At 51.0% G+C, this 27,523-nt stretch overlaps 1 protein-coding gene across 1 annotated transcript; it reads right to left on the bottom strand.

The window, feature by feature from the left end:
- Positions 1–15,641: 15,641 nt before the first annotated feature.
- Positions 15,642–19,155, bottom strand: SNAI2 (snail family transcriptional repressor 2). Its single transcript, XM_079901780.1, has 3 exons — positions 18,993–19,155; positions 17,759–18,304; positions 15,642–16,819 (listed from the first exon to the last, which is right to left on the bottom strand). Exons 1-3 carry the CDS (start codon positions 19,069–19,071, stop codon positions 16,638–16,640), a joined length of 807 nt encoding a protein of 268 aa, XP_079757906.1. The 5' UTR covers positions 19,072–19,155; the 3' UTR covers positions 15,642–16,637.
- Positions 19,156–27,523: the final 8,368 nt, after the last annotated feature.

Raw genomic sequence — 27,523 nt, 5'->3', positions numbered from 1 at the left:
GTGCTAACGTGGCAGGGATGCTGGAGCCAAGGGAGGGGCCGAGGCACTCCCCACCCCACCCCCCCACCCCCCACCCCCGTTTCCACCTCCCACTGAGAGGCGTGAGGAAAAGGAGCGCATGGGCCCCAGTGTAGCCAAGTGCAGATTCCCATGGGACCGGGACCAGGGAGCCTCTGCGGATGTGGATCTGCAGTCAGACGTCCCTCTGCAAAGACGTGTCCCGAGAACAGTCATGTCACGTGTGCAAACGCACTGACCCCTCATCAGCCCATCACCTTGTTCTTGCTTCTTGTCAGTGGAGAGATTCACTGAGATGTGTAATTCAGTATCAGACGCAAAGATAAGGTATAAGGACAAGCCCACCAGCTTTTGGGCTCTGCAAACTAAGGAAGATCATTTCTAAATAGTAATCTTGCCACTATTTATACTGAAAAAAAGCGCATTCTAAAGAATGAAGGCAGCTATGCGCTGGATAATCTTTCCGTTAGGTAAACAGTGTATTAAATTTAGGGTGAAAATATCAGGAAGGACATGCAGTCTGCTTCTGTAGAAAACGAAGGTAGAACACAGCTTCTTTTTAACGAGCTGCAGACACAAATTCGGCTGTTACGATATTGCACTTTGATGGTGCTGTTGCTTTATAGGGTTATGAGTTGATCCACGTCACATGTGACTCCGTGTAGAAAGTGACCTGTGCAGACAGGCTTCCAAGGGGCCGGATGAAGCTCCGTGCAGGGTCCTGCCATCCGCATTCTGTGCAGAGCTCACTCTGAAGGCGATCAATGGAATGCAGGACAGCCTCCGAGCCTAGATGCCTGGTGAGAACCGTGCTGGTTGAAAGTTTAGGAAGTTACTGAAGGGTTTCCTCAGAATTAGAATGTGGACAGGAGGAGGGGATAAGGTGAAGAGGAGAGATTTACCTCTGAGGTTGTGTTCTGCACTCCTTGGTGTCACTGTGTTCCCAGGCGCTGCCTCAAAGCAGCTTTAACACGGTCCCACACCAGCCTGTTACTCTCAGGGCACCTTTCAAAGTGCGAGTCACAAAGGAGATGTCCCACCTGCGTTCGGTTCACAGAGATTGCAGCCAGTTGGCCAGTTGGATTCCGTAACTAACAATTTCCTGGAAAAAGAAGAGCCATGTTAGTATGTAAGAACAGTTGTCCTGTAAAAACACTGATGACAACAGGAATCTTCGGAAAGCGAATGTTAATTCTCTCAGAGTAGTAATTGCAGGGGGTTGTCTGTACATCATTCACTATTAGGTTTAGAAAAGTATCTCCCAGGAGGGATGGATACCCAGCAGGGGCCGGAAGCTCCCTACGACACTTCAGTCTGGGGCTGTGATAGAAAAGCCCGGGAAGGTCTTTTGCTTTTACATCTAGGATTTTAGCAGGTTTATCTCTGGCTCAGGCTTTTAGAGTGTAAAAAAATGTTTCTCAAGTGAATCTAAGTATCTACCAATCTAGTTCTAGTTCTAAAGTGTTATCAAATTTCTTATAGATAAAGTTAAATTATTTGTCTTTTACCATCTAACAAATGAAAGCCTGATGTGAAAGGAGGAGGTTAAGTAAGCCTTCTCCATCTGCATATGAAGACTAGCCTTGGCACGAAATTCCTTTCCCTTTAAAGGTTTCCCGGGGCAGGTCTCTCCTCCCTCCAGCTTCGTGTGGCCAGGCAGGCAGGAGCTAGGAGACCACAGGCAGGTGGCAGTTCACTTCTGTCTTTGGTGGAGTCCCAAGCCCCACAGGGTGCAGGGGTCCAGGAAAAAATGTAAAACCAGCCACCCAAGTCGAATGGAAAATTTCAGGAGGGTCGAAAACCATCAAGATGCGGACGGTCGACGGCTGAGGTGATGACTCAGAATGATCTTTCTGTTTACCTGTTTACCCAAAGCATTTTACCCATCCCTTAAGAAAAAGAAGAAAAAGGAAAATTCACAGGAAAAAAAAAAACAGTTGTTGATCTATTTGACAGACTGGATAGAGTATCAATTTGTTTAATTTACATCCATAGATTTAGCACGACCTATGTGAGCCGTGTGACACGATCTTGAAAGTTTCTTTTTTCCACTCCTTTTTCTTTGTGTCCTTTCTCAGAAATCATTAAAATGCCCATATTTACAAGGAAGTGGAAGCCATTATAGAACTCGAAATTGACTGGAGGGTAAATATTCAGATTCATTTGAGAAATATGTGTTCCCAGCGAGGAAGAGATACCCGTCATTCAGTTGCTGTGCGCTGTCATTCTGCTGAGGGATGCAGGAGGTGATGGCAGGATGTCAGCAGAGCTTCTGTGTTGGATTCTTGGGCTGCAGAGAGTGCCCAGGCACTGGCATTTACTCTTACGGACCTCATCGCTGGAAACGACCCAACGTAAATGTACGTGGGTTACTCACATCCCTACCCTCCCCCAGCCTCACGTGGGCCCCGAGTTACTGTCCTTCCTCCCCACCTTCCCAGCACCCCTCTTCCTGCAGGCAGTGGTCAGATAGGTCAGGGGTTGTTCTCCCTGAGGTCTTTCCCCGGGGAGAGCAGGGGCTGGCAGCCTACAGGACATCTCATCTGGCAGTGACCGTGACCCAGAGAGGCCGTGGGGTGTCCAGATCTCTGGTGTAAGAACTCCTGTCCAATACAGTAAAGAGACCATGAGAAGATTCAGTCTACATCGACGGGCCTGGGACCAGTGGAGTCTTTGTGAAGCATCTGAAGACACCTACTTTCTGGAGCACAGTGTGGGGGCCAGGAGGCGGTGTCAGTCTTGCCCGATGAACTCCAGGGGGGCGTCTGGAAAGAAGTGCAGGCAGCATCCGGGCCCATTTCAAGGAGAATCTTTCTCACTTGTTTCTCACACAGCTGGCTCTTCAATGACTAAGCTTTTCTTTGAAGAAAGGTTTCCTTGACCAAAAAAAAAAAAAAAAGATTCTAGAAATATTTGTGGATGCTTGGGACTGAATCTCAATGTCAGCTATTTTTTCCCCCTGGCTTTGCTGCTCCTCAGACTTTCTTATGGTATTTTTGGAATGAAACCACAGAGTCAGACTCCAGTGTGAAATCTCAAAGCCAAAATCGTCTGATACTTTTTCCCACAAGTGCGTTAGAACCACAGCAAATGAAAGGACTGCTCTTAGCAGGAGATGACCGAGGTAGTGGGACAGAATGTGAGGAAGATGAAGGTAGCTCGATGCCCCAGGGAGTTTGTCAGCTGGACGCCAGGCTGTCCTGGGCAGAGCCTGGGCTCCTGAATCCCCTGCGAGGGGCACCTGCAGGCGCAGCAGCTGCGGTTCTGTGAAAATGCACTGCTGTCTCCCTGGAAGGAGGACGCATGGAAAGCTGTGATTTTTAATCACAGGCCCAAGAAGACAATCAAGTTTGAAATTAGAACATCAGCCTGAAACCTTGTGTTGATACTGCATTACCTAAGCGTGCAGACCACAGACTTGCATTATTAGGCATAGGTCTAAATTATTATTTGAAGTTAGCAAAGGGAAGCCAACAACGGCTGGTCAGTGTGCCTGCCCAGGGCCCCTGCCTGCCATGGTCCTTGCCGCTCTCCTGGCCCGAGTTACCCCGGAAGCCCACCCACTGGGCCTGGTGGGAGGAGTAGTTAAGAGAACTCCTGGTAGAATGCTACAAAATCTGTTTTTTTCCTTAAAAAGTTTTTTTTTTCTTCTTTAGTTCCTTTCTCTATAACTTGCTCTGGGCAAAATCCTCTCGTCAGGCTGTGGGATACATTCAAAATGAGCAGCAGAAATGACAACTTATCTTTATTTCAACATGGAAATGTGGTTTCTCCAGATGTTTCTAATGTTCCAAATAGGGATTTTCAAAGACTGAACGTTGCATCAAGGCTGCCAGCCTGAGAGACTCTACACAGTGACGGCGCTTCTGCAACACACACACACACGCACACACACTCATACACACGTGCGCACACACACGTACACGCCCCTGAAATGTAGATAGGAACTTAGATCTGTGCGCAAGTAGAGATGACTTGAGGGAGACACACTTTTTCTTCCTGGATGTAGTTCGACAGACACTGGGCAGCTGCATTTTTTGAAGAACCATTAAGTGCACGAAAGAGCCTTAAACAATCCGGAGCATGTAGTGCTGGGTGAATCATCCCGAAAGCTGGTTTCCGAGACCACAGAAGGCAGGGGGACAAGCTGGGAGAGGCGCAGAGAGCCTGCAGCACACCACAGGAAAGTCCCATCTGCGGTCCCGCCCCCGCATGTACGGGGGAAGGAAAAGGTGGCAAGAGGGAGAGGCTGGAGACAGCGAGATAGAGCAGGCACGCGGGGCTGGAAACATGGCTTTAGTTAGAGCGTTTGCCGTTGTTTAATCATGATGAACTTTTCTGCCGGGGGCAGACCTGGAAACGGTGACCAGAGCGTGAGGGTTTGAAAAATGCGCTGAGGTTGTGACAGCTGTTGGCTTCCCTGCCCCACGGGAGACAGCCGCTGATCGTGCATCGATGTTCATCTGTGATCTGCGCTGCTTGGCTTCAAGGTGTCTTAGAATACCTTTCCGGGCTTACAGTGAGAAGCTAAGTTATTCTCACAATCACCAGGTCACGGCTACCTTGGGACAAAATAGTCCTCCGTGCAGTAAAAACTTTCTGCTCATGTATTCGGCCCCAGGAACATGTAGGGTGTTGGGAGGTAAAAATGTGGTCCCAGTGTCGACCCTTAAAGAATTCACAGTCCGGTGAGGAGACGGGCACAGAGGCAAACAACTGTCGCGTGAACTGTGTGCGGTGTGCCGTGGGGATAAGAGCCCCGTGCAGGTCTGGGAAAGTCAGAGGAAGCTCTTTGGAAGAGGAGGCAGTTGAACTGGGTTCCAAGAACATGTGGGAATGAGCCAATGGACACAAGGTAGGAGGGGGACCAGCGGCAGGAGGTACAGGACGTTGCAGGGTTTAGTCTGTTTAGGAAACTATAGGAAACTGTTCAGTATTTCTGGAGCACACAAACATAACATCAATCATTTAGTCACTGAGCAATCAGTACAAGCTTATGGCTTTGGGGGCTTCCCTGGTGGCGCAGTGGTTGAGAGTCCGCCTGCCAATGCAGGGGACACGGGTTCGTGCCCCGGTCCGGGAAGATCCCACATGCCGCGGGGCAGCTGGGCCCGGGAGCCATGGCCGCTGAGCCTGCGCGTCCGGAGCCTGTGCTCCGCAACGGGAGAGGCCGCAGCAGTGAGAGGCCCGTGTACCGCAAAAAAAAAAAAAAAAAAAAAAAAAGCTTATGGCTTTGGGTCGTATCTCATGTTCAGAAGTTGCCTTTGGTGTCACGTGCTGAGGAAAGTTTTTCTTTTTCATGACTGTATTTTGCTATATCAGAGGCAGATAGAGAGCCTTCTCTGCCATCCTTTCCCCTGGTTAAAGAGCAGGGTGGGCTCTTTCCATGAGAGCATGGCAAACACATGACTGCTCATTCAATGAACTCATGTTTCCCCTGGAGTTGGGCCAGTGGGCCAGAACTGCTCTCATGTTAATTTTTCCTCATTCATGAGGATGGCGCCTAAAGCCACAGCCGTATCAGATAGTCCCCGTTAGAGGGGTCCAGGCTTGGGCCAGAATTACTTGAATGTCCCCACATGATCCCCAAGTAGACAGTTGCTGGATTTTCGAAGATTCACTGATCTTGGGGTACAGGGTCTCCCATCCTCTTTCGGTGAGTTGGGATTCTGTGAACTATTGACAGATTATCCAACATGGCTGGTGAACTGGCCATGGTGTTCTTGTGGTAAAAATGTCAGTTTCCTGGGATCTCTTTATATATATTTAGTAAAAGCTATTTGTGACGACATATGAATTAAACAGCAGCTCACCACTTCTTCATGGTCTTCTGAGTGTTTACTTATTACTTGACAAAATGCAATATTGTGATTACTGGATAGAAAAAGCTCGTTTGGCCAATAAGAAACGGTATTGACGTGTTGATACGGTTTATCATATCATGAGCCCTTCTTTTAGCTGACGTCTTCTACAGATGCGTCTGGGGTTCGGATCCCACTGTGTTTGGTGGGATTCATGGCTGATAATGTTGAGCATTGGCTAATCTCAGTGTAAAAGCCATGAATAGTTTTATTTTTTTAAAGATTTATTTTATTCAGGTATAGTTGATTTACAATATTGTGTTAATTTCTACTGTACAGCAAAGTGATTCCGTTATACATGTATATACATTCTTTTCCATATTCTTTTATTTAGTTTTAACTTGTTATGGGAAAGAGAGTAAAACAGGGACCTGAACAGGTACGCGTCACGTTGTTTCTTCTCTTGTGAACAGTAAGGGTGGGAGGATGTCTCTTCGCTGGATTAAGCAGGTTGGCTTTTAGGAAAAAGCCCAAATGGACACCAAGGATCACAGTATGTCAAACTCCAAGTAGGTTTGCTGCCAATGGTCAGCTCAGCTGCGCTGGTGAAGGGTGTGCTTGGCTTGGGAGGAACTCAGAGTGAAGCCCGTGGCCCGTGGGGCCTGTCGACCACCTCCGGAAAGCAAGCGGGCCAGCCCTCAGCCCTGCCTTCTCTTGGTTGGGGTTTTCTGGCGCCGGAAATGAATAAAGACTTTCTGAAGATGGAGTCATCTTCGTTGCCATGGCAGCTGCGCACGTGCTTCACTTCCAACCCAAGTGTCAGTATGTGCTGGTAACTCACTGCCTTTGTGCGGCGTCCAGCAAAGGCGGGGGAGGGTTGTCAGGTGGAATTCACACATTCGTGAAAAAAATAAGTGAGAAACCCATTTCTAATCTTCCTTTTCAACTCTGCTTCAAAATACTTCTCTCCTGCACATCATTTTAATCCTCCTGATTGAACGAAAATGATTTTGGTATTAAAAATCACTTTATCTTTTTTTTTTTTTTTTTTGCGTTACACGGGCCTCTCACTGTTGTGGCCTCTCCCGTTGCGGAGCACAGGCTCCGGACGCGCAGGCTCAGCGGCCACGGCTCACGGGCCCAGCCGCTCCGCGGCATGTGGGATCTTCCCGGACCGGGGCACGAACCCGCGTCCCCTGCATCGGCAGGTGGACTCTCAACCACTGCGCCACCAGGGAAGCCCTAAAAAAATCACTTTATCTTTGACATAGACCCAGATAACAGGTAAAGCACATGGAGAGAAAACACAACAGGAAGAGTCAGACTCGGTCACAGTGTTCTGTCCTTTGATTTTCCAAAGTGTTGATTTCTTCCCTGTTTGCAGAAGTCATCTATTCTCACATATAAGTGTGCACATTATATAAGGGTATCAGACAGGAGGTGAAAAGTTTCAAAGCTCTTGCCAAGCTCATTGGATGAAGAGCTTTTTGTATGTTTCTGTGGTTTTAAAGTCTGAGAAACCTCATCTTGACTTCTCAGCTTCTGGCGTTATTGTGGGTGGGGCTTTGAGGCTGGTGGGCCACTAGCTAGAGACCGATCCGTGATGATAAAAGGGTAGGTGCTCTGATCACATCCCTCTAAGGTGACTTTATTAACAGTGTGACAAGAGCAGGTGAGAAAGGCTGATGAAGAGGGAGGAGTGTCTCTCTCTAACAGACCCAGAGAGAATCACATTCTCGTTGACTTTCTTCTTCAAGTTCAACTCGAAGAAAAAAATGTGCTGAATCCGCTGTGCGCTCCTTACCCATCTGGACTCAGGAGCAGTCCACGCCGCAGCGAGGCCACATGTAGAGCCTGGACAGCCGGGCCCAGAGCCCCGGGAGCCCCACTGTGCTCTGTGCTGGGACCACGGACCAGAACGGCCTCGATTACAACGGGGCTGTGGCCGTCAGTTCTTTTTAAAACGTCATAACATTGATGTTTATGTTGTCCAACATCAATTTCCGAAGGACAAATGAAAAGGCAGCCCCTTCCTTGTTTAAGATCTGAAATTGAAAAAAGAGAATGGCTGTCTTTAAAATGGATCAGGACACCTTCCTGGAAAGTCGCCTGGGCTGTTCCACGTTGGCAGGAGAGAGGACCAAGCTGGCGTCCCCTGACGAGGCTCCCGCCCTGGGTCCGGCCAGCACCCTAGCAGCAGCTCCACCCCGGAGGCCTCCAGATCTTCCTAAATTGTAAAACTCCAAAAGTTACACTTTAGAATTGCCTTTTCTTCTAATTCTTTTTTATTGCCTCAGGAAAGCAGTAACACAAAAGACCCTTTTACATCTTCGATTTAAAACACAGAATCTAAGAGGGGCTTGTCTGGCTGGGTTCATGGAGGGAAATCTGTAGCTGATCAGTGTTTATCCCACCAGTAAAAGCCCAATTATTCCAAATGAGTTCATTCATTGTAGCTTATAAACGCAAGAAAATGATTTAAAAATACTAATACATGGGGAAAGATGCCTGGACTCTCACCCAGTTTAATTTTATAAGGAAATCTTTGCAGCGATGGTAGCTATCCTTTTCTTTCTCTTTCATTCCGTAAAATCGTTGCTATCGTGCAGGGAAGCTCTGCTCCCACCTCTCCTCCACTCTGAATTTTATACCGTATCTTTTCAGCTTGATTTCAAACTCTTTGAGAGCCGCTATGCTGTAGAGGAATTTATAAAGAGTTTGGAATCGTTCAGAACAGGTGTGTGCTGTTTCCTTCTCAGCTTTTCACTGGGAGGTCTTCTCCGATCCCCCTTTCTGTCAAGTGCCTAGTCCCTGCATTGCTTGGCGAATTGTAGGACGCAGTGAACGGCAGTGAGAGAGAGGATTCTGAACTCGTCCACGACCTGCAGCAGCCGGGCCTCTGACCCCTCCCTTCCCGGTACCCTGCCCTCCTCAGAGGTGGTCCCAGACCACCTGCCCCAGCCTCACCTGGGAGCCTGGGAGAAATGCAGGCTCTTGGGTCCCCTGCCAGCCCGCTGATGCCGAGCTCTGGGGGTGGGACCAGCAGTTTGTGTTTCCACCTACCTGATTCCGATGCTCTCTCAAGTCTGAGAGCCACCAAGCAGCCTGTGCTCCCCCAACCCTGCCACGGCCCCTGGAGGTTCCTTCCGCTCTGTCCACCTCACCCCCGATGCTGCAGAGACACGGGCTGGGCCTCTCCGTCTGTTGGTCTTCAGGACACGCGGAGGCTGGAAGGGCCTCTAGTTCCCCCAGAGCTATGGCAGATCCAGACATCACCCCCATTCCTGCTGCAGGAGACGGGAAGGGGGGTTGTGGTCAGCGTGCTTCAGTGGGGGACCAGGTGTGCGTTTTAGACCTGGACTCAGCAGAATGCCTTTACCCACAGTGCGTATAACTTACGATTGCGAGCAGGGCAGAGGAGCAAAGCCCGACGCGCACGCGGGACAAGCACAACTGGAGAAGGGCAGAACCGCGCAGCTCCACGGACGTGCTAACACCCAGGCGCCCTCTCTGCCTCTGCCCCTGGGTCAGCCCGCGGTGTCTGTCCCACCATCGGGGGGCAGACCTCCTAGCGACCAAGCAAAGCTCAGGTTAAGCAAGATGGGGCTGTCTGGACCCGACTGATGGCCACCTTGAAGAGGACGCCCACGCTGGGCCAGTGCGGCGCCTGGTGATGCTTTACGGCATTTTGCAGGGTATCACCCCCCGAACCTGACGTTGGTTCTTACCTATTTCTTTAGGTAATTCCTGCTGAATTTGCCCTGTTATGATTCAAACCTTACTTCATTTACATTCTATAGGCTTAGGACGACGTGATCTCCATTCTATGTTGTTTTGACAAATAAGGTTTTAAAACAAGTTTACTCTATAAAATAAGAGAACCCAAGGTCATCAGTACATTGTCAATAATATGAAATTTCTTCACCAAACAGTAACTAACGTAAGAAATAGGGAATCCTTCATTACGCATACAGCTAACCCTTGAACAACGTGGGTGGAGGTGAGGGGTCCCGAACGCCCCACAGGTGAAGAATCTGTGTGTAACTTCACAGGTGGCCCCAGTACCTGTGGATTCAACCAGCCGCAGATCGTACGGTGCTGCAGTGTTTAGTGAAAACTATTCACTAATAAATGGACCCGTACAGCTCAAGCCCGTGTGCTTCAAGGATCAGCTGACTACTGTTACACGTTACTCATTCCACGAGACACTTCGCAAGTAAAACAATCCTCAACTTAATTATCTATCATCCTTTTATTGTATTTTGGATAAGTTTGGGTATTATGAAAGAAAAACATTTAAGAGAGGAAAGGGTTACTTGTCATCAGTTCAGAGAAAATACTTTTCTCCTAAGAATGTCTATTTGCAATTTTACATAAACATTAATCAGTAATACAGAATTAACTTAAAATGACATAGTAAAGGTAACGAGAGAAAACTAGAGAAAAAAATCCGTCAACTAATTTCCACTTGGCAGAAAGTCAAATACTTTTCAAAGATACAAGGTAATCAGGCAGGAAACGCCTCCGCAGCTGCTCCCCGAGGTGGCCACGGGCATCCCGGGAGGAGGCCCGGGGAGCTGCTGGGTGCTGAGGGCGCCCAGGCTGGACCCCACCTCTGGGTCCTGGGGGCCACCCCCAGGTCAGCCTTGCCAGTGTGGTTGCTTTTCTCCCTTTGGGGTGAAAGCACAGTTAGAAGCCTCTCTGCAGAGAGCAGGGCCCAGCCTTGGGGTGTGAGTGGAAGGAGCCGGTGTGTGCTTCTGGGCCCAAAGGTGGAGGAGGACTGAGACATAGTCAGAGCGTTAGAGCGTCACTCGCTGTGCAGATCAGGGGGCAGGTGGGTGGTATGGGCAGGGCGGCCGGGAGGAGAGGCGCCGCTTCCGTGGACGTCGTCTGCCGCCCTCAGCTTGTGCGGGGAGCGGGCGGGCCGGGAGCTGAGCGTGGTCACAGCCCGGCTCCTCGGGGTGAGGTTCCAGGATCAGCCTCGTGTCCATCACCTGGAAGCTGGCTCGAAATGCTCAGGCCCGCTCCCGACGCCCCACTGAGAGCCAGGGTGACCCCCCGCACACGGAGGTCTGACAGGTGGGGGCTCCGATGGGCCTCGGGGCCTGCAGCTCCGCGAGATTGTGTGGCCCGAGTGGTGGCCTCTTTCACCGTCTTTTCTGCCGGATCTGAATAAAAGCGCCGCACGCCACCGGAGAGCGCTAACCCTCTACGCGTCTGGTGGGTCGCTCAGAACTATAATGACCATTCGCTGTCTTTGTTAAAAGAGTGTCTCGCAATTTCACCTCATTTGAGTCTTTCCTTCCCACTTTTTAGAACCAGCCCTTGCTCCCTCCTGACTACGTAGGGGCACAAGTCCTTCCCTGGGAGGGCGGGTGTGGGGAGGTAAGTTCCAGCCCAGAATAACCCCCTGGAGAAAGTCATCCATCCTTCCCTGCCGCCCTAACTGTCCCTCGGCCGTTGTCTAAGAAAACTAGTTAGTGATAACTCGCAAATCGTCTCTACAGGTCATCTTCCCAAGCAACTGGCCGAGAGGGTTATAAGCACAGGAGCCTAATTAAGTGAGGGAGCGCCCAGAACATATAAGCACGCCGTCTCCTGCTGGCAGAAGACCTTCCACTCACGACTATAAATGCTTCGCCAGCCCCTCTGGGGTCCCGGGACGGGGACGTGGCGCCACGTCCTCCGCTGAAGCGCTCATTGTCTGCGGCCTGGACGAGGGCCAGGGCGGAAGGGTTGCCATGCGCGCTGCTTTTGAAGCGCACCCGCCCACAGGGTAGCGATTACTTCCTGGACGCCCGAGGGGCCGGCCCCTCGCTTCGCACATAGCTCTGGCCCTGTGCTCGTGGACACACATTTATCCCTGAAAATTAAACCAGAGGGTTTCCCGTCCACCTGTGTCCGTCTCAGGTGAGTGGAATGCTTCTGTTCTCCATCTACCTCTGGTGAGAAGATAAGAATGGGGGAGAAGCCGTCTCACTGGAGAACTCTTGCTTCCCGTGATGACGGAACACTCATGCGTAAGTGAATTTTGCTCACAGTGTTTCCAGTATCCGAACCAGGGACAACTCCTCGGAAGTGGATCTTAGCCAGAAGAGCCTTAGACTTTTCACAATTATAACTGCCTCATTACCCCAGAGTGTGCACATTTTAGTGGTGAAAGAAATGGTGCTTGACTTGGAAGCCTTTCTCGTCTGGGGAGATAAAAGCCGGGGTAAGGAACGTGGGTGTATGAGGGAACGGCCGTGGCCTTCAGAAGATGAAGTGTTAATGGCCCAGGATGGAGGCCAGCTGCCTCTCAGCTCGGGCGAGAGAGGAAACGGGCTTGCGGGGCCCCAGGAGGGCGCAGGGGAGCCGTCGGGGAGTGGGGCCTGCCGGCGGCCCTGGAAGAAAGGGGCCAGCAGGGCTTCTCGAATGGAGCTAGACGTGGTTGGGTAATTCCTGAATTACACCGGCTCCTAAAGGCAGCCCTGCACTGTTGAATCTGGGGGCCACGTCATCTTGCTCTTCTCAGTGGCCTCTGCTGTGTGCCTGCATCGTGGTGGCCGTGGCCTGTGTGGCCCAGCGGGCCCTCCCTCCCCACAAGCAGCGGAAGAAGCAGGGTCTTGGGAGCCGGAAGAATCTGGGTTTGGATTTCAGTTTTGCAGCTCAAGGCCTCTTCTAACCCTGGCTCCATTTTCCAAACTCTCTGAGTTCAGTCTCTTTACCCGTAAAAGACCAGCAGCACCGAGAACCCGTGGCCGTTGGATGTGACCCAGGTGAGGTGGCATCAGGCTCGGGAGCAGGTGTAGCTCAATGCTGAGTAATAGCATCATGGGCTTGACCCTGTGCTGTACAAGGCCTGTCCGTGTCCGGCACTGTCAGTCCTGAGCGGGGACGCTAAGGATCCCGTCCTCTTATACACTTTAGGAAACAGGGCACTGAGGGGTTAAGTAAGTTGCATAAGGACATAAAGCCGATAATACAAACATATATGTTGCTTTTTTTAAAGCTGGAGCTCTTCCTACTGCACCACCCTGTCTCGTATTATAGGAAACAAATTCCAGACACTGAGTAGGCTTATTAGAACACGTCCCTATTACTAAAACCACAGTTTCCAAAGCTCAGGCTCTCAGAATGTCTATCAGACCTGGTCCCTGTGCCCTGCATTTGCCCTTTATCCACTGTTTGGCGCATCCTCCCTACTGGCAGCAGGATGTCATCACTAAGTTAGGAGACACACCAGCATATTTGCTTAGAGGAGCTCTCAAAAATTATCAAGACTCTTTGCAATAAAGGGGAATATGTTAAATTTAGTTTAGATCTGCAGGCTATATGTCACCAATTTCTATTATTTTATTCATTTATTCATTCAACAAACATGTGTTGATGTCTGTGTTCCAGCAGATGTGCTGGTTACTGGGAAATTATGCTTTAAGATGTTCTGTCTAGGGCTTCCCTGGTGGCACAGTGGTTGAGAGTCTGCCTGCCGATGCAGGGGACACGGGTTCGTGCCCCGGTCCAGGAAGATCCCACGTGCCGCAGAGCAGCTGGGCCCGTGAGCCATGGCTGCTGAGCCTGCGGGTCTGGAGCCTGTGCTCCGCAACGGGAGAGGCCACAACAGTCAGAGGCCCGCGTACCGCAAAAAAAAAAAAAAAAATTCCTATTCGGGACTCCCCTGGTGGCACAGTGGTTAAGAATCTGCCTGCCAATGCAGGGGACATGGGTCCGATCCCTGGTCCGGGAAGATCCCACATGCCGTGGAGCGATTAAGCCCATGCACCACAACTACTGAGCCCACGTGCCACAACTACTGAAGCCCACACGCCTAGAGCCCGTGCTCCACAACAAGAGAAGCCACCGCAGTGAGAAACCCGCACATCGCAACAAAGAGCAGCCCCCACTCGCCGCAACTAGAGAAAGCCTGCGTGCAGCAACAAAGACCCAACGCAGCCAAAAATAAATAAAAAATTAAATCTTTAAAAAAAAAAAGAACAAAACTGCCACGCAGTGAGATAAGCACCACATCGTAAATGATATAAATCTCTCAGAAAGGGTGAATTTGGAAAAGTATTCAAAGTATGTGACATCTGAGCCACGTCTTATGTATTAGAGGACGTGTAGTCAAAGACCTTGCAAAAATGCTAAAAGATCTAAAAAATGACTGAGCTGTATTTGTAGAAAATCTCAGTGTCTGATTGATGTCCCGTAATTCAAACTCATGTGACCTTAATGAAAGTAGAATATTTAAATCATGAATGAAGTGAGAATGGTGAGGACAAAGCAGAAATATATTGCAAAAATATTACCACTAATGCTTCACTAGGAAATTAAACGAATGAACAGACTTTTCCCTTTAGAAAATTATCTGTTTGCGTTTTGGACACTAAGAAACGACTTGCCTGTAGCTCTACTGACGAGGAAAGGAAAGTGGGCTGATGTGGTTCCTGGGAGGACGAACCAGATGTCTGCAGGGATGTGACTCACCCACACGTGTCCCTTGTGGGATATTTCTACGTATTACCTGGCCTGCAAACTTCCAGGTATCATTTATATGCCATATACACTAACGAAAGCCGTCATTTTTGACTTTAGATTGTCCCAGACAAGCTACCGGCCATTTCTTTTACATTTAGAAATTGCTCTCCAAATAATTTTGTCTTTGAGATATATATCCTGAGATATGAAAAAAATTAAGCATAGAGTATTAAATTGAGGGGGTTTTTTTTTAGTCACATGCACCCTCCTTATATATGTTGACTAAAATTTAAATGTAACACATAGTGGAATGTGTGTGAACATTAAGGGAATATACTGGTATTGCTAACATCTTTGAGATACTAGTTCTAGCTTTTATTTGCATCACAAGAACATTAGAAGGAAAAATAATTCTCCAAGTTCTGAGCAAACCAGAGAGAAGTGATTAATAGTGAAATAACCACACCACAGGTTTGGAGTTTGGGTTTAAACACACAGCTTGGTGGTTGTCACAGTGCCTGCGACACTTGGTTAACATCTTGACTTGTGAGTTCGTCCACGGCGTTTGGTAAGCATGTGCTTGTATGTGGTCTGGCTGGTCCTGCCCTGTTTGATTCAGTGCACGTTGGGTGTGGGTGGTGCCTCTTCAAAATACCATAAAGGGAAACTTAGCTCTGCACCGCTCAGACTGCAGCTTAGCTCATCCCACTAGACGTGGGGTTTCTTTGCACGGTTTAATCTTCCAACTTGTATAATTTATAATAAATCCATTTTTTCCTGATCTTTTCAAGCAGAAGTTCTATTTTTCTTCTTATATATCATTAAATATTTCTTTTAAAATCCTTAAACTGTTCTAGTGGCCTATGTGACAAGCACTGATTACAACAAGTAATTGTAATCTGATTTCATAAAGCCAAAACAATCAAGTCATCAAGAAGAAAAATTTTTGAAAAATATTCTTGACTATTAATAAGGAGAATATTTTTAGCACTCAGAAAGCATGATTTTTGTTAAAGAGATACTGCTAACAAACTCCCATTAGGACGTGGTCTTTCTGAATGTAACAGTATTATCTTAAGAGTAAAGAAAAAATACTGACCGATTGCTTTGCTATAATCAAACACATAAAACGACATTCACATGCATAATGAACACTATTCACTTTTTCTCTTATTAACAAACGAAACAGTTCTTCATGCAGCTCTTTGGTGGTACTAATCATGAAGTAAGCAAAGTCTCTGAAAGTATACAAACAACAGATTTTAAATCAAAAATGTTTATTGTAAAAAAGAACCTTGAAAATTGTTTTTTAAAAAAGAAACGTGAATTTCACAAGTCTTCAGGTTGTTTATAGGCATTAGCTATAGACAACTTCTCACTTTCATACAAAACTCATTCAATCATATAAAAATAAACACAAATTTACATGGACTCATCAACTATACAATTAATTAAAAAGGCAGTTGCAAAGAGTGCTGTGTGGATTGCATTTCTTGTATGCGTTTAAAATAGTTTAAGTACATCACAGAGTTTCTAAAAATCCTTTGTTGCACTTATTCCCATCGTTAGAAAATCATTAAAATTTAAAAAATTAAAATTTTTAGAAAATCATCAAAAATTCTTTAAAAAAGTATGACATGGAGCATATGCACCAGGAATGTTCAAAGCTAGTCTTTCCCGTCTCCCCCAAGGCACGTATAGTTATTGGCAAAAAAAAAAAGAACAAAAACCCCCACTTTTAATACATTCTCCTGTGTTTTTTCTTCTTGTTCTTTCTTCCTCTCTCCCCCCCTCTCTCCCCCTCCCTCCCTCCCTTAAAAACACAGTTTAAAGCGTGACCAGTAATCAAAACAGGCTTTAGCTCGAGGATGGTGACCTGACATCAGACACGTAATGAAGTAAACTCGGAATACTTTCTAAGGCACCTGAGATAGGGTCTGGCAGATTCTCCTCCTATAGGAAGTTCTATTACAAATTCCATTACAAGGCAACACTGTTCTTTTCAGTGAAATGATTTGGCAGCGATGTAAATCTTTGAATTCTTTCTTAGTAAGAAAAGATGCACAATGTGCTTTTTGCTTCATCTCTGAAGAGAAAGATTCTTGTCTTTTATCCTCTCCATCTAGCTGTCAGTAAATATATAGTAATGTTAAACTTCACATGGAAAGGATTAACTTGACACACATGGATGCCCGTGCTCTTGAAGCTCTGTGTGTGTGTGTGCGTGTGCGTGTGTGTGTGTGTGTGTATACATATTCTTTGGTCGGTAAGCACAAGAGAAAATGCCTTTGGACTTTTACTTGTCATTCGGAGGCGGAGTGAAGAAATGCCTTCTGCTTGAGTAAACATGGGTTGTGTCACTCAGTGTGCCGCACAGCAGCCCGATTCCTCGTGTTTGTGCAGAAGAGACATTCGGGAGAAGGTTTTGGAGCAGTTCTTGCACTGGTATTTCTTGACGTCCGAGTGTGTCTGCAGATGAGCCCTCAGATTTGACCTGTCTGCAAAGGCCCTGCTGCAGTGAGAGCAGGAGAAAGGCTTCTCCCCTGGGGAGTGGGACGGGGTGGGGGGGCGGGCGGGGGGAGAAAGAAAGACAATCAGTGTTTTCAGAGGAAACGCAAAGCCAGATAACGCTTATGAGCAACCACCACCTTTAGCCCAAAGCACGAGAAACAGCCACACTTGGTTCAAACCCTCCAGAACAGATACTTGTTTTAATATCTGGCCCTTTAAGACAAATGTGACTGTTGCATTAAAAAAAAAAAATCAAATTAAAAAAAACTTAAGAATACGATTCCTGCCACCAGTCACGCAGGAATAATTCCTGTCGTCCCAGGGCTTCGCTTGTCAAGGCTCTCTGCTTCAGCAGGTGCAGCTAACGGTCAGCTCCTCCCCAAATTTCCCAACCTTTCCCCTTTTCCCTCCTTTCTTGTATGACAAAGCCTGGATAAACGCCTCGACTCCCTGAAGGGTAATTTTGTGCTAGGAATAGAAAATTCGGCAGCAAAAACAAAACAAAAGCAAACAACGGAAAGCAGTTCAGCTCTAACCATCCAGCTTGCTGTGGGGCGAGAGACAGCACAGCAAGAATGAAACCATCCAAACCCCAAACCCAACGCCTTCATCTCTCTGTCCCCCTAATCAATTGACCGGGATAGCGCCGTTTGTACTTGCTGACTCTCGGGAGCCATTTCATAGAACACACATTCAAGCACATCTTTCCTGTTTTGCTAACTGATCTTTGAGACCAAACCTCCTGGATCTACTTTCCAAAGTCTAAATGCTTGTTTGCGGTCCCGGGAGCGGAGGGTGTTAGCAAGCAATGGAGCCCTTGGTGCTCTGACGATTTTTCGAGGCGTCAGGCAGTAGCTAAAAATGACCATCCATCATTAAAGGCCCCGTGTCGCCACTTAATGCAAATCCGACAGCCAGCCCAGAGCTTCCTTCGGTCCATCAGTAACGTCCCTGACTAGGTTTTCTCTTACCAGTGTGAGTTCTAATGTGCCCTTGAAGTAGCCAGGGTCTGGAGAACGCCTTGCCGCAGATCTTGCAGACACAAGGTAACGTGTGGGTCCGGATGTGCATCTTGAGGGCGCCCAGGCTCACATACTCCTTGTCACAGTATTTGCAGCTGAAAGACTTCCTTGACTGGGCGTCACAGTGCAGCTGCTTGTGTTTGCCCAGCCCAGAGAAGGTCGAATAGGTTTTACTGCATAAATTGCACTGAAACTTTTCAGCTTCGATGGCATGGGGGTCTGAAAGCTTGGATTGTAATCTTTCCTCTTCATCGCTAATGGGGCTTTCGGAGCCGCTGTGGTCCTTGGAAGAGGTGTCAGATGGCGGAGGGGGGCTCACTCGCCCCAAGGATGAGGGGTATCCCGACAGAGGAGAGAGGCCGGTGGGCAGCGGGGCGTGGAAGGGAGCTGCTGTGGTCCACACGGTGATGGGGCTGTAGGCTCCCGAGCTGAGGATCTCCGGCTGGGGGATGACAGGCACGGGGTAGCCCTCATAGAGATACGGGGAGATAATCACTGGGGAGGAGAGAGGAGGGGAGAGGAGAGTGAGCTGAAACGTAGCTTCAAAAACGCACGAAGAATCTGCTTGGCCACACGCGCGGGGCGTGCTTATGAGAAGACAGACTCTGTAAGAGGCGCAGGCGTTGGGAGGACATTTCTTTTCCACCGTTGCTGCTCGCGGCCACTGTCCTTAAGGCACGTCTGTGTCCCCGGCACACTGCGGTCAGCGAGCGCAGCCCAGCGAGGGGAAAACCTACCCACTCTTTTCAGAGATACAGAAAAGCTCTCTTCCATTTTATGCGTGGGCTGGTCGCAGGGCTTACGCCTGTGAGTACAAAGATCGGCGTAAATCACGCCGCTTTCTGCAGGAAAGGAGCCTTATTACATGGGGGAAAAAGCAGTAATTCAACGTTTACGCAGCGCTTCACCCACCCTCCACGTACTCATTATGCAAGTATGTACACGCTTTGGAACAGGACGATGGACGAGCCCAAGGAAGTTCTCCTAGCCAGTTCAGAGTTTGAAAGTTTTGAATTAAACCTGAGCCTGGATGATCAGAGGAATGACCGCTGTTTCGCGACCCTGTTTCGAGGCAAACAGCTCGGTCTCCAGCTCTTTTGTAACAGAAGCTGAGCGGACGCGCGCCCCTGCGTTTACCTATTTATAGATAGATGGAGATGCAGACCTCGGGCCCCCCCTTTACCTGTGTGTGTGTCTAGCTCGCTGTAGTTGGGCTTCTTGGAGGCGTTGAAATGCTTCTTGACCAGGAATGAGCGCGGCATCCTGGCGGCGGCGCGGGGCGCGGGACGCGCGGTCCTACAGCATCGCGGCCCCGGCAGGTGCGCGTGCGGCGCCGCCAGGTCGCGGGCTCCTCGCGGACTGAGCCCGCGGTGGCGGCGGGGAGGCCTTTTTTTCCTCTCTTTTGCGAGAAGGGTCCAATCACAGCCGAGAGGTTCAGATTTCAGCTCCTCCCTCTGGGACAGCTGTGAACAGAGGAAGAATCTGTTGTCAGACTAAGTTATTCTGGTTCCAAACGGGCTGTGCCCCGGATTTCAGTGGAGAGGAAAAAAGTGCTCGAGTCTTTTCAGCAGAAGTCATTTTCCTTCTTGCGCGCTAAGCCGGGCGTCCGTGCTCCGGGCGCGCCGGGTCCGCCTGGCCGGGCCTGACTTCCAGATGTGGGCTCCGCGCTGGCCGGGGAGGCCGGCCCCCGGGCCCTGGAGAGGTCCGGCTAGCCCGGGGACGGAACAGTTCGCTCCTGGCTTTTGAAAAGGGAAGGTAGCGGCGAGGACAAAGCCCCAGTGAGTGAGCGGCGGGCCCCGTAGGGGGCTTCCCGGGGCCTCGCGCTGAGGATGCGCTTCGCGTCTCGGAGGCTCTGCCGAGCCGGACGCGGCGCTTCCTCGGGAAATGGAGCGGCCGTGTCACCATGTTAGCCTCGGTGCCTGAAAGAAGCGCTTTGTAGCCCCTGAAGGACCCGCGTTCGGGGAGAAGTGGGGGCACCGCAGGGATGAGAGGGAAGGATGGGTGAATCTTAACATCTCCACAAAGATACATCTCTTGTATCTTTTCATGCATCACTATGTTTTTTTATGGAAAAAAAAAGCCTGAATGGGCCCTTAGAGACAATTGTTTCAAACATTTACCTGCTTTTATATGGTGCTGTTTCTTTCAGTATAAAGCCATCAAACTTCATGTCTGCTGCTCCGCTGCATGGTGCTTTTAAAGAAAGGGTGCTTTCATGAGTACTGCTTGGTTAAGCTTTTAAGCTGGTCTAGTAACCAGCAAAAATACCTTGATTTTGTGTATGGTATTCAATCTGAAAATACGCTAAGGTGGCTCATTGTAAAAATGACATTTCAACCGTATTTTCAAACATCTCTGTCCCTTCCAGATTTTCTCCCCACCTTTTGCTTAGAGATTAAGGAAGGAACAAATTTGCAATCAGACCACCCTACTCCTGATTCGAACAGGTGCCAGGAGAAAAAAAAAGTGAAAAAATAACAGTGTGAAGTCAAGACTTGTAAGAGGGAAGCGCGTGGCAGGCCGCATAACTTCTTAATCTCGGGGCGAGGCAGCCGTGTGCGGGGCGGGGCGGGCACTCCGGATGCAGGAGCCCATTTTCAATGATCCCCCCCTCTTTTTTTTTCTCTCCCGACAGTCACTAGTTTAAACGCCAGAGAAAGGAATTTAGATGAATCTTTATGTTAGAAGGAGCGGTGTTCGTAGGCGCCAGGAAAATGTGAACATGCCTCAGATTTCTGTACAAACGGTAGACTGGAGGGGCCCTCACAGCACCGTTTCTGAGCCTCTGCTTTGGGGAGGGCCTGGTTTATTGGGGCAGGGGCCCTCCTCGCCCTTCCCAGCTGGTTCCTGCAGAAGCACTTGTGTTAGAGATGCGACCCCCTCGGGAAAACGCAGATGCCACGTGCTCTCCCGTCCTCACCGAGCTGCAGGTAGAGCCCGCGCACAACACTGAGCTGCGAAGGGCATCCGATGTTTGTTTGCTGGTAATTACAGCACGAGATAACCTGCTAAAGTTGTGTATTTGAAGAATCCATTTTAAAAGCTGAGCAGCAATTCACTCCGCTAGGAACCCCCTGGAAGCTGGGTTACAGAAGCCTCATCGCGCGGACACCAGGCAGAGTCGGGAAGCGTTCCCGCACCCACTGGCGGGGAGTAGGGGTGTCAGGACCATCTGAGGAGCATCCTTACGCAGGTCTGCGGGCCCCGTGAGGCGGGGCCGCGCTCAGGTGAGTCAGGGCACAGGTGCTCCGCTCACACACCCACCGAGGGGCCAGCGGCGCCAGGCGAGGCAGTGAGGATGGAAGGATGGAGGCAGGCTGCCGGAACCCCCCCCCCCAAAGAACAGGACCCCCTAACAAGGAAGCCGCTGCGGGGCTCTGCCACACCTGTGAAAGGTCCCCTCCTGTCGGCCAGCATCTGGCCTCGGTCACTGGCTAAAGGCGCTCTGGCCCAGGCATGGACTCTGGGCTTAAATGTGTCACTGGGACAGCACACGCCCAAGTGGGTTTTGTTCTGCAAGAAAGCAGTCCTGGGTGGACGGCTCAGACTCTTGGGAGGAGGAGGAAAGACACTGGGGCTGAGATGTTACTGGGCCCAACAGTGTGTGTGTGGGGAGCTGGGGGCACATGTCAGCCCTTTGTGGGGCAGACACGTGAGGGGAGAAAGGACGGCCTGGGGGCAGCTTCTAGGCTCCCGGGCCCGACTCCCCCCAGGATCACGGTTCTCCTGGAGGAAGTGGGCCCTTAAAAATACCCCTCCCTGCGACTGAGCCCGCCGGGGGGGCTGCGCCTTCCCTGTGGTCTGTGGGACACGTGGGACCTTGGAAGCCCACGTGATCTAGTTCCTTAATTGTCGGGAAGGTTATTAGGATGGGCCCTGATGTGACTTACCTGACAGTCTCTTCTTTGCTCTGTTTTCTGAAGATGCTGACAGAGGTGACTTGTAGACCGCTTTGTAAAGGACAGGTCTGCGACCCCACAGTAGGGCCAGCCCTTCCCCGCAGGCTCCCCGTGCGGGTGGGACTTCTCCCGGACCCCGTCTTTTCCATGAAAGACATATTCTTGCCTCGCCGGATTGGGGAATAAATCAGATTCCTGAGGTTTGGGAACGCACCTCCGGTGTGTTAACTTTGCACAGGGACTTGTGCACATGGAGGTACGTAGGCATGTGGGGAGCAGTGCAGATCTGACTGAGTTTAGGAAACAAGTCCGGCACCAGAGGAAACCATGCTGGGCCGAGGCAGAGAACGGGCTCCGGAGACGGTCGTGTGTCTTCTGGCTTCAGTTTGTGGCCGGCACCCTGGAGCGGGTGGGGGAGGGATAATCTCCCTTGAAAGATATGCAGTCATGGAATGTCGTTGGTTTGACTGTGCTCTCTGGAGAATATGATCGTGCCTAGCTGATTTCTTAACTATTTAGATAGCAACAAAGTGGCTGTGATATGGAACTTTGAAGTCTGAATGACAAAGGCGTGAGGCCGCTCCTGGTTCGGCACGTACCTGTGTTTGTACACAGATGTGTATGCATTTGTGGTCCTAATTCATAATTTAACTCAGCTTCAGATAAAGTCAACCAGCCCCTGAAAGAGAAATAAGTATTTCCTTGGGTACCTGGGTATCTCTGTCTGTAAATTATGTTCGATACTCTTTCCTTATTTCTTTTCCAATGATATGGGGACAAATATTTCCCAGTGCAGAAGGGGAAATAATCAGAGTGAGTGTAGGATTCTGCTAATAGGTTCTGAGCTTCATGACATCCTCTGGGGATGTGGATAAAACTCATGTACACACGTATGTCTGCTCAGCGAGGTCAGCATGAGCCTCTGTGTGTGTGTGTGTGTGTGTGTGTGAAGGCAAGCTGCCAGGGTGTGCTGTATGGTGTGATGGCGCTCGTTCTTCCTGGGTGTCTCACAGCCGCGGGTTGTGTGTGTGTCCGCCTGGCTCCAATGCGGTGAGGTCAGAAGGGGCGCGCATCTAACACCGAACACAAAACCGTGCTGAACGCGGGAGCAGCTTTTAATGAGATGTATTGAATACTTCGTGTCGAATAACTTGTCTGCAGCACCTCGTCTCAAGGCGCGGTTTTCGAACCCCCTTTACCTCTGGTGGCTGCACTGCAGTTAATGTGCCATTCAAGGTCAAAGACATCCACGCCCGCAGCGTCCTATCCGTACCTGCGGACGGGGCAGTTAGAGGAGCAGGAAGGACGGCAGAGAGCACGCTGGGGCTCCAGGATCTGTGGGCGCAGAGAGACACCTACTGGTGGAGTTGGGGAGACGCCCGGTTTCCTTTCCGATCGTCCTTTTCCATAATTCTCTGACAAGGCTGCCACCTCGGGGAAGGTGGACGCTTGGTCCGCACACCCAGGGCCTGAACCGAACTTCATTTTGCAGTTGCCTCAATTTCAGGCGAACATTATTTAAACCCTGAGTTTTTAGTCTGTTCTTAATTAACAGTGACTTATTTGTGTTTGTAGAAACGCAGGTGATATTTACAAACGCACTATGCCGCTTAAAGGATGGTGAGTGAGGGGGGAAGACTTTTATCAGGCTGGGCCGTCGTGAGGAAAGCATCGTATTGGAAACTCAGGGGCACCTCGGATGGTTGTTCGCTGGGCCCCTGATGACCCACAGGCAGAGGCTCAAAGGCGGGAACGAGCATCCCAGGGCATCAATGGCCACGATGGGGCAGATTCCCACTGTGCGTCCTCCTTCACGGCTGGGCACTCCGCTACCCACCTGGTCTGCTAAGTGGGCGAGACCCTGAGGCCAGGCAGTCTGTGGAGTGGAGGGTGATATACAGGCCGCGGTTCTAGAAGGTTCCATGTGAGCTGCCCACCGTGCTGGGCACTGCACACGCATGGCTCAGTTATTCCCCAAAGTAGCCAGCCCTGCAAGGGCAAGTGAGGAGAGGGAGATGCAGGGGTCAGGTCACACTGCTACTAGGGAACTGGGGCGGGGGTGGGCACTCGTCTCTAACGTGCTTACGTTCAAGCCCTACCTATCCCACTGCTCGGTTGTAACCATTTCTATCACAGGACTGAGTCAGAGCACGAAGAGTGTCTTCCCACAGTCTTCCTCCCTAGGGAATGTTTATAATCTTCCTATTTATCATCTTCCTGTGTCCGTTCCACCCACCACAGTCTGCGCTGTGCGTCTCCCTTTTTTCCTAAGTAACACCGGGGGCACAGTTGCTTCATTTCAAACTTGATATCATTTACCCCAGGCCTTGGGTGTGGCTTCTGGGAAGACATTGGACCAGAGTCCTGAGCACTTAGCTAAGGAGCTGCCGTGGTCTTTGCCCAAAAAGGAGACAACACTGATCGTCATTCTTATCCTATAAGCACCACGTGGCTTTCAAAACTGGAAGTGCCTGGAAGGGACTCCAGTCTTTAATGGGACTTTGTTGGGGAAATAAGCCCACCCATAAAGAAACAGTGTTTCCAGCTATAATGGGGGTGCCCCACAGCCGGGAAGTCCTCTTTCTCTCCCTAAGTGTGCGCGCACGGGAGTGACACACCCTCCTTGCCCCCAGCGTGGGGCGCTGCCGTGTCGTGGACATGGCTTGCTTGTACACGTGTGGGCAGGTTGGTCTGCACCCGCTTACTAGAAGGACTGAGGTGCTTCCTCGGGGACAACAGGGAGCCAGGCTCCCACTGGGAGCCTGTAAGAAACCCTGGGTCCCCGGGGAGGCTTCCGGCCACAGCCCAGTGCCAGCCAGGCCGCAGGAGAAGTGGGGGAGCCTGGTGGGTGGACCTGGAGAGGGACGGACTGGGAGGCCCTGGGCTCCTGAGGGAGGCGGAGCTGCTCCGGACCCCCCAGCGCAGAGCAGTTGAGGAGGTGTGAGCCCCGCTCCCGGGTCTGGCCGAGGACCCCACGGTGTCCACGCCTGAAGGGGTCTGGGCGCCGACTCCAGTGGGGGCCCGGTGGGAGTGCAGGCGCAGCTGGGGAACGAGGGTCTACCGGCTCTGGGGGCTGAAGTTGTCCCCAGCAGAGGCGGCGGCGAACAGACAGGCTCAGGGAGCCAGAGGGGGAGCGCCCCGAGTCCCCTGGGCACCCACCCTGGCCCCGCAGAGCACACAGTAGGTCCGCAGAACGCCTTCCAGGTGCTCAGGTCCTGGATCAGTGCCGGTGTCACTGACATACTGAGCAGGGAGGGGGCAGTATGTGAGTGTCGCTGCCCGCCCGCCCCTGTGCCCAGATGCCCTGGCTTAGCCCCGGACCCGAGTCGCCCAGACATCCACCTGGGTATTCACGCCAAATCCTTTCAAAGAGCAGACTTTTCAAGACGATTAGAGACGCAAAGTCTAAATCACGCTCTGCTTATGATTTTCTCCCTTAATCGAGATCTGGGCCCACCTCCTGGCGAGCCATTTCCCAGAAACACGCGTCTGTCAGATCACGCGGTTGACACGAGGGTCCCGCCAGCTTCCCTGACACCTGTCCTCTGCGCCAGGACAGTGGCCGTCGCCAGCCAGGAAGACCCGGGCACACTGTTTGCAAGCCCCTGGGAAAGACACGTAGAGCCTTGTGGGCACTTGGGTCCACTGCTGACCAACTAGTTTGCCCGGATGGAAACCTCATTTCATATGCGGTGATTTTTTCAAAGTAGACATTTTCTTAAGTTATACCTGTTTCAAAAGAAACACACACATACCACGGGCAGAGCAATCTTTTCTAAACGTGCTCTGTGACCTGCGTTTAAAAGTAAAAGTCTTATCCTGAAGCCAGCATCATAATGGTGCTCCCTCCTCACCTTCAGACCTCGGGTGGAAACCTCTCGCTGGCGCTACGGAGTGACCGGTCCCCGTCGCCCACTGCCAGGGCAGGTGGTGGTCCAGTTCACGGGCAGCAGGAGAGCGTTAGCATCTATTATTAACTAGTATTAACACTGGAGCCTCCTTACTGCGACTCTGCCGCGGCTAGAGACCAACAGCTGATTGAAGAAGCCTAAGGCCTCTTAGAAGCCGGGTGGGTGGGGTTCTGCCCTCCACCCCCTGGGCAGCCACACGGACCCGGACTCTACGGGGGGGATACATCACGAGGCAGAGGCACTGCGCAGCCATCTAAGGTGATTATGGGTGGACGTCAAGCGCGTGAGAGTAATCCCGAGACGCCATGTTGTCGCGAACCTTTGGAATTCTGTTGTTGATGCTGAGTGATGACCCAGACCAGGAGCTGTGCTTCGGAAGGGTGACGGGAACTGAGGCTAGAGAGGAAGCTGAGGCGGAGACTCAGGGTCAGGGCAGAGCCTCGGGGATGGGGGGCCGCGCGCGCCCTCTGACTCTGGCCGGGAAGGCGAGGAGAGGTGTGAACCTTCTCAGCCTCACAGGGGATGAGGTCTGACACTACTGCTTCCTGGGGTAAAGCCCTGGCGGCAGCCTCCACAGCGCTGGGGGACAGGCCGCCTTCTGCTGGGAAGTGTAAGCCAGCGGCCTTTGCAGACTCTCCTCGAAAGCCGCTAAAGGCGTCGAAGCAGAAAGAAGGAACCGTTCTCTACTTCCAGGCTCTGGTGAGATCAGTGTCCTGGCCTCTGCTGCCTTCTCCGTCCCGGAAGCCGTCCAGTTTAATGCCTCTGCGTGGGCATCCCCTGCACATTTAATGTTGGTTTCATCCTTCCGCTCCCGTACATCAGGACAGATGTCCCCGTGCTTCGCGGAGACTGTGGGAAACAGCAGGTTCCGCTTAAAATGGCAAATGCATCCTCCACCCCAGGAGAGACCCTCACTCATGGAAAGGGGAGGACAGAAGGTACAGGATGTCTTGGTTTCAGTAGTTTTAGGCCAAAGTGCAAAGGGAGACTTGGATCCCACACGCTGGAACATCCTCCACCTGGGGGAGAACTTACACAAGAAGGACCACAGTTCAACCTGGTTCCCCCGACGCTCGGTTTTCTCTCTGTGGTCGACTGAAAGGTGGCTCCCCTTGGCTCTAAGCTGCATTGGGGGAGCTCTGGAAACGGCCTGGTGGGTCTCCCCAGTCGGTGATACTCCCTGGTGTCAGCGAACGTGGGGATGAGGGTGATCGCAGAGGTGTGGGCGTGGTCCTGCTTCCCGCCACAGAGCACCCGACAAACCTGCGCCTTTACAGGAACAGCCACTGGCCACGTGAGCCGGGGCGCATCCTCCCATCGACGGGACCCCCTCCGCCCAGTCCCTCCTGGGGGGACCGTCGGGCACCTGCAACCGTGCTGACTTCCCCGGGTACAGCACAATTCTCCCTCGTTTCCAAGATGAGGGTCAGCGTTTGTCAAGTTGCAGTAAGGAAGAAAAAGGACACAGGTCCCTGGGAGCCACGATCTTTAAACACACAGGCTGAGGCGGGGCGCCCTGAAACGGGAGGGCTCAGAGCCAGTGGTCCACGTCGTTCCCACGACAAGGATCCAAGCCACCCGTGTGTCAGGATAGAGACTCTGCACTGGAGGAAGATCACCCTGAGCCCCAGGAAGGCCCTGACTTGACACAACAATGTTGAAAATCAACATGGGTGACGCCCCAGGATTAAGTGTCGGACGGGAGGGGTGGGTGCCGTGCATGGAAGGTCCCCAGGACACAGAGCCCAGGGAGGCCTTCCCTGGAGGAGCCGGGGGGTGGGACCCCTCCCACAGGGAGTGGAAACCCAGCCACTGAAGGGCGGTACAGGGAACTTGAACGCACCGCTCAGCTGATGGCAGAGAACAAGTTTGGAAGCTGTGTACTGTGTGTTGTCTTCTGAGGG

This window comes from Stenella coeruleoalba (genome assembly GCF_951394435.1).
Source record: "Stenella coeruleoalba genome assembly, chromosome: 17".
NCBI classification, from domain to species: domain Eukaryota; kingdom Metazoa; phylum Chordata; class Mammalia; order Artiodactyla; family Delphinidae; genus Stenella; species Stenella coeruleoalba.
This window is presented reverse-complemented; position numbering and strand designations above follow the sequence as displayed.

What these genes read in the sequence shown, in the direction of transcription:
- SNAI2 (XM_079901780.1), bottom strand. Translation starts at nt 19,071, where the DNA reads ATGCCGCGCTCATTCCTGGTCAAGAAGCATTTCAACGCCTCCAAGAAG. An exon ending in CGAGCTAGACACACACACAG is followed by an intron (nt 18,305 to 18,992) that starts GTAAAGGGGGGG and finishes TCTCCTCCCCAG; the next exon opens with TGATTATCTCCCCGTATCTC. An exon ending in GCACATTAGAACTCACACTG is followed by an intron (nt 16,820 to 17,758) that starts GTAAGAGAAAAC and finishes CCCACTCCCCAG; the next exon opens with GGGAGAAGCCTTTCTCCTGC.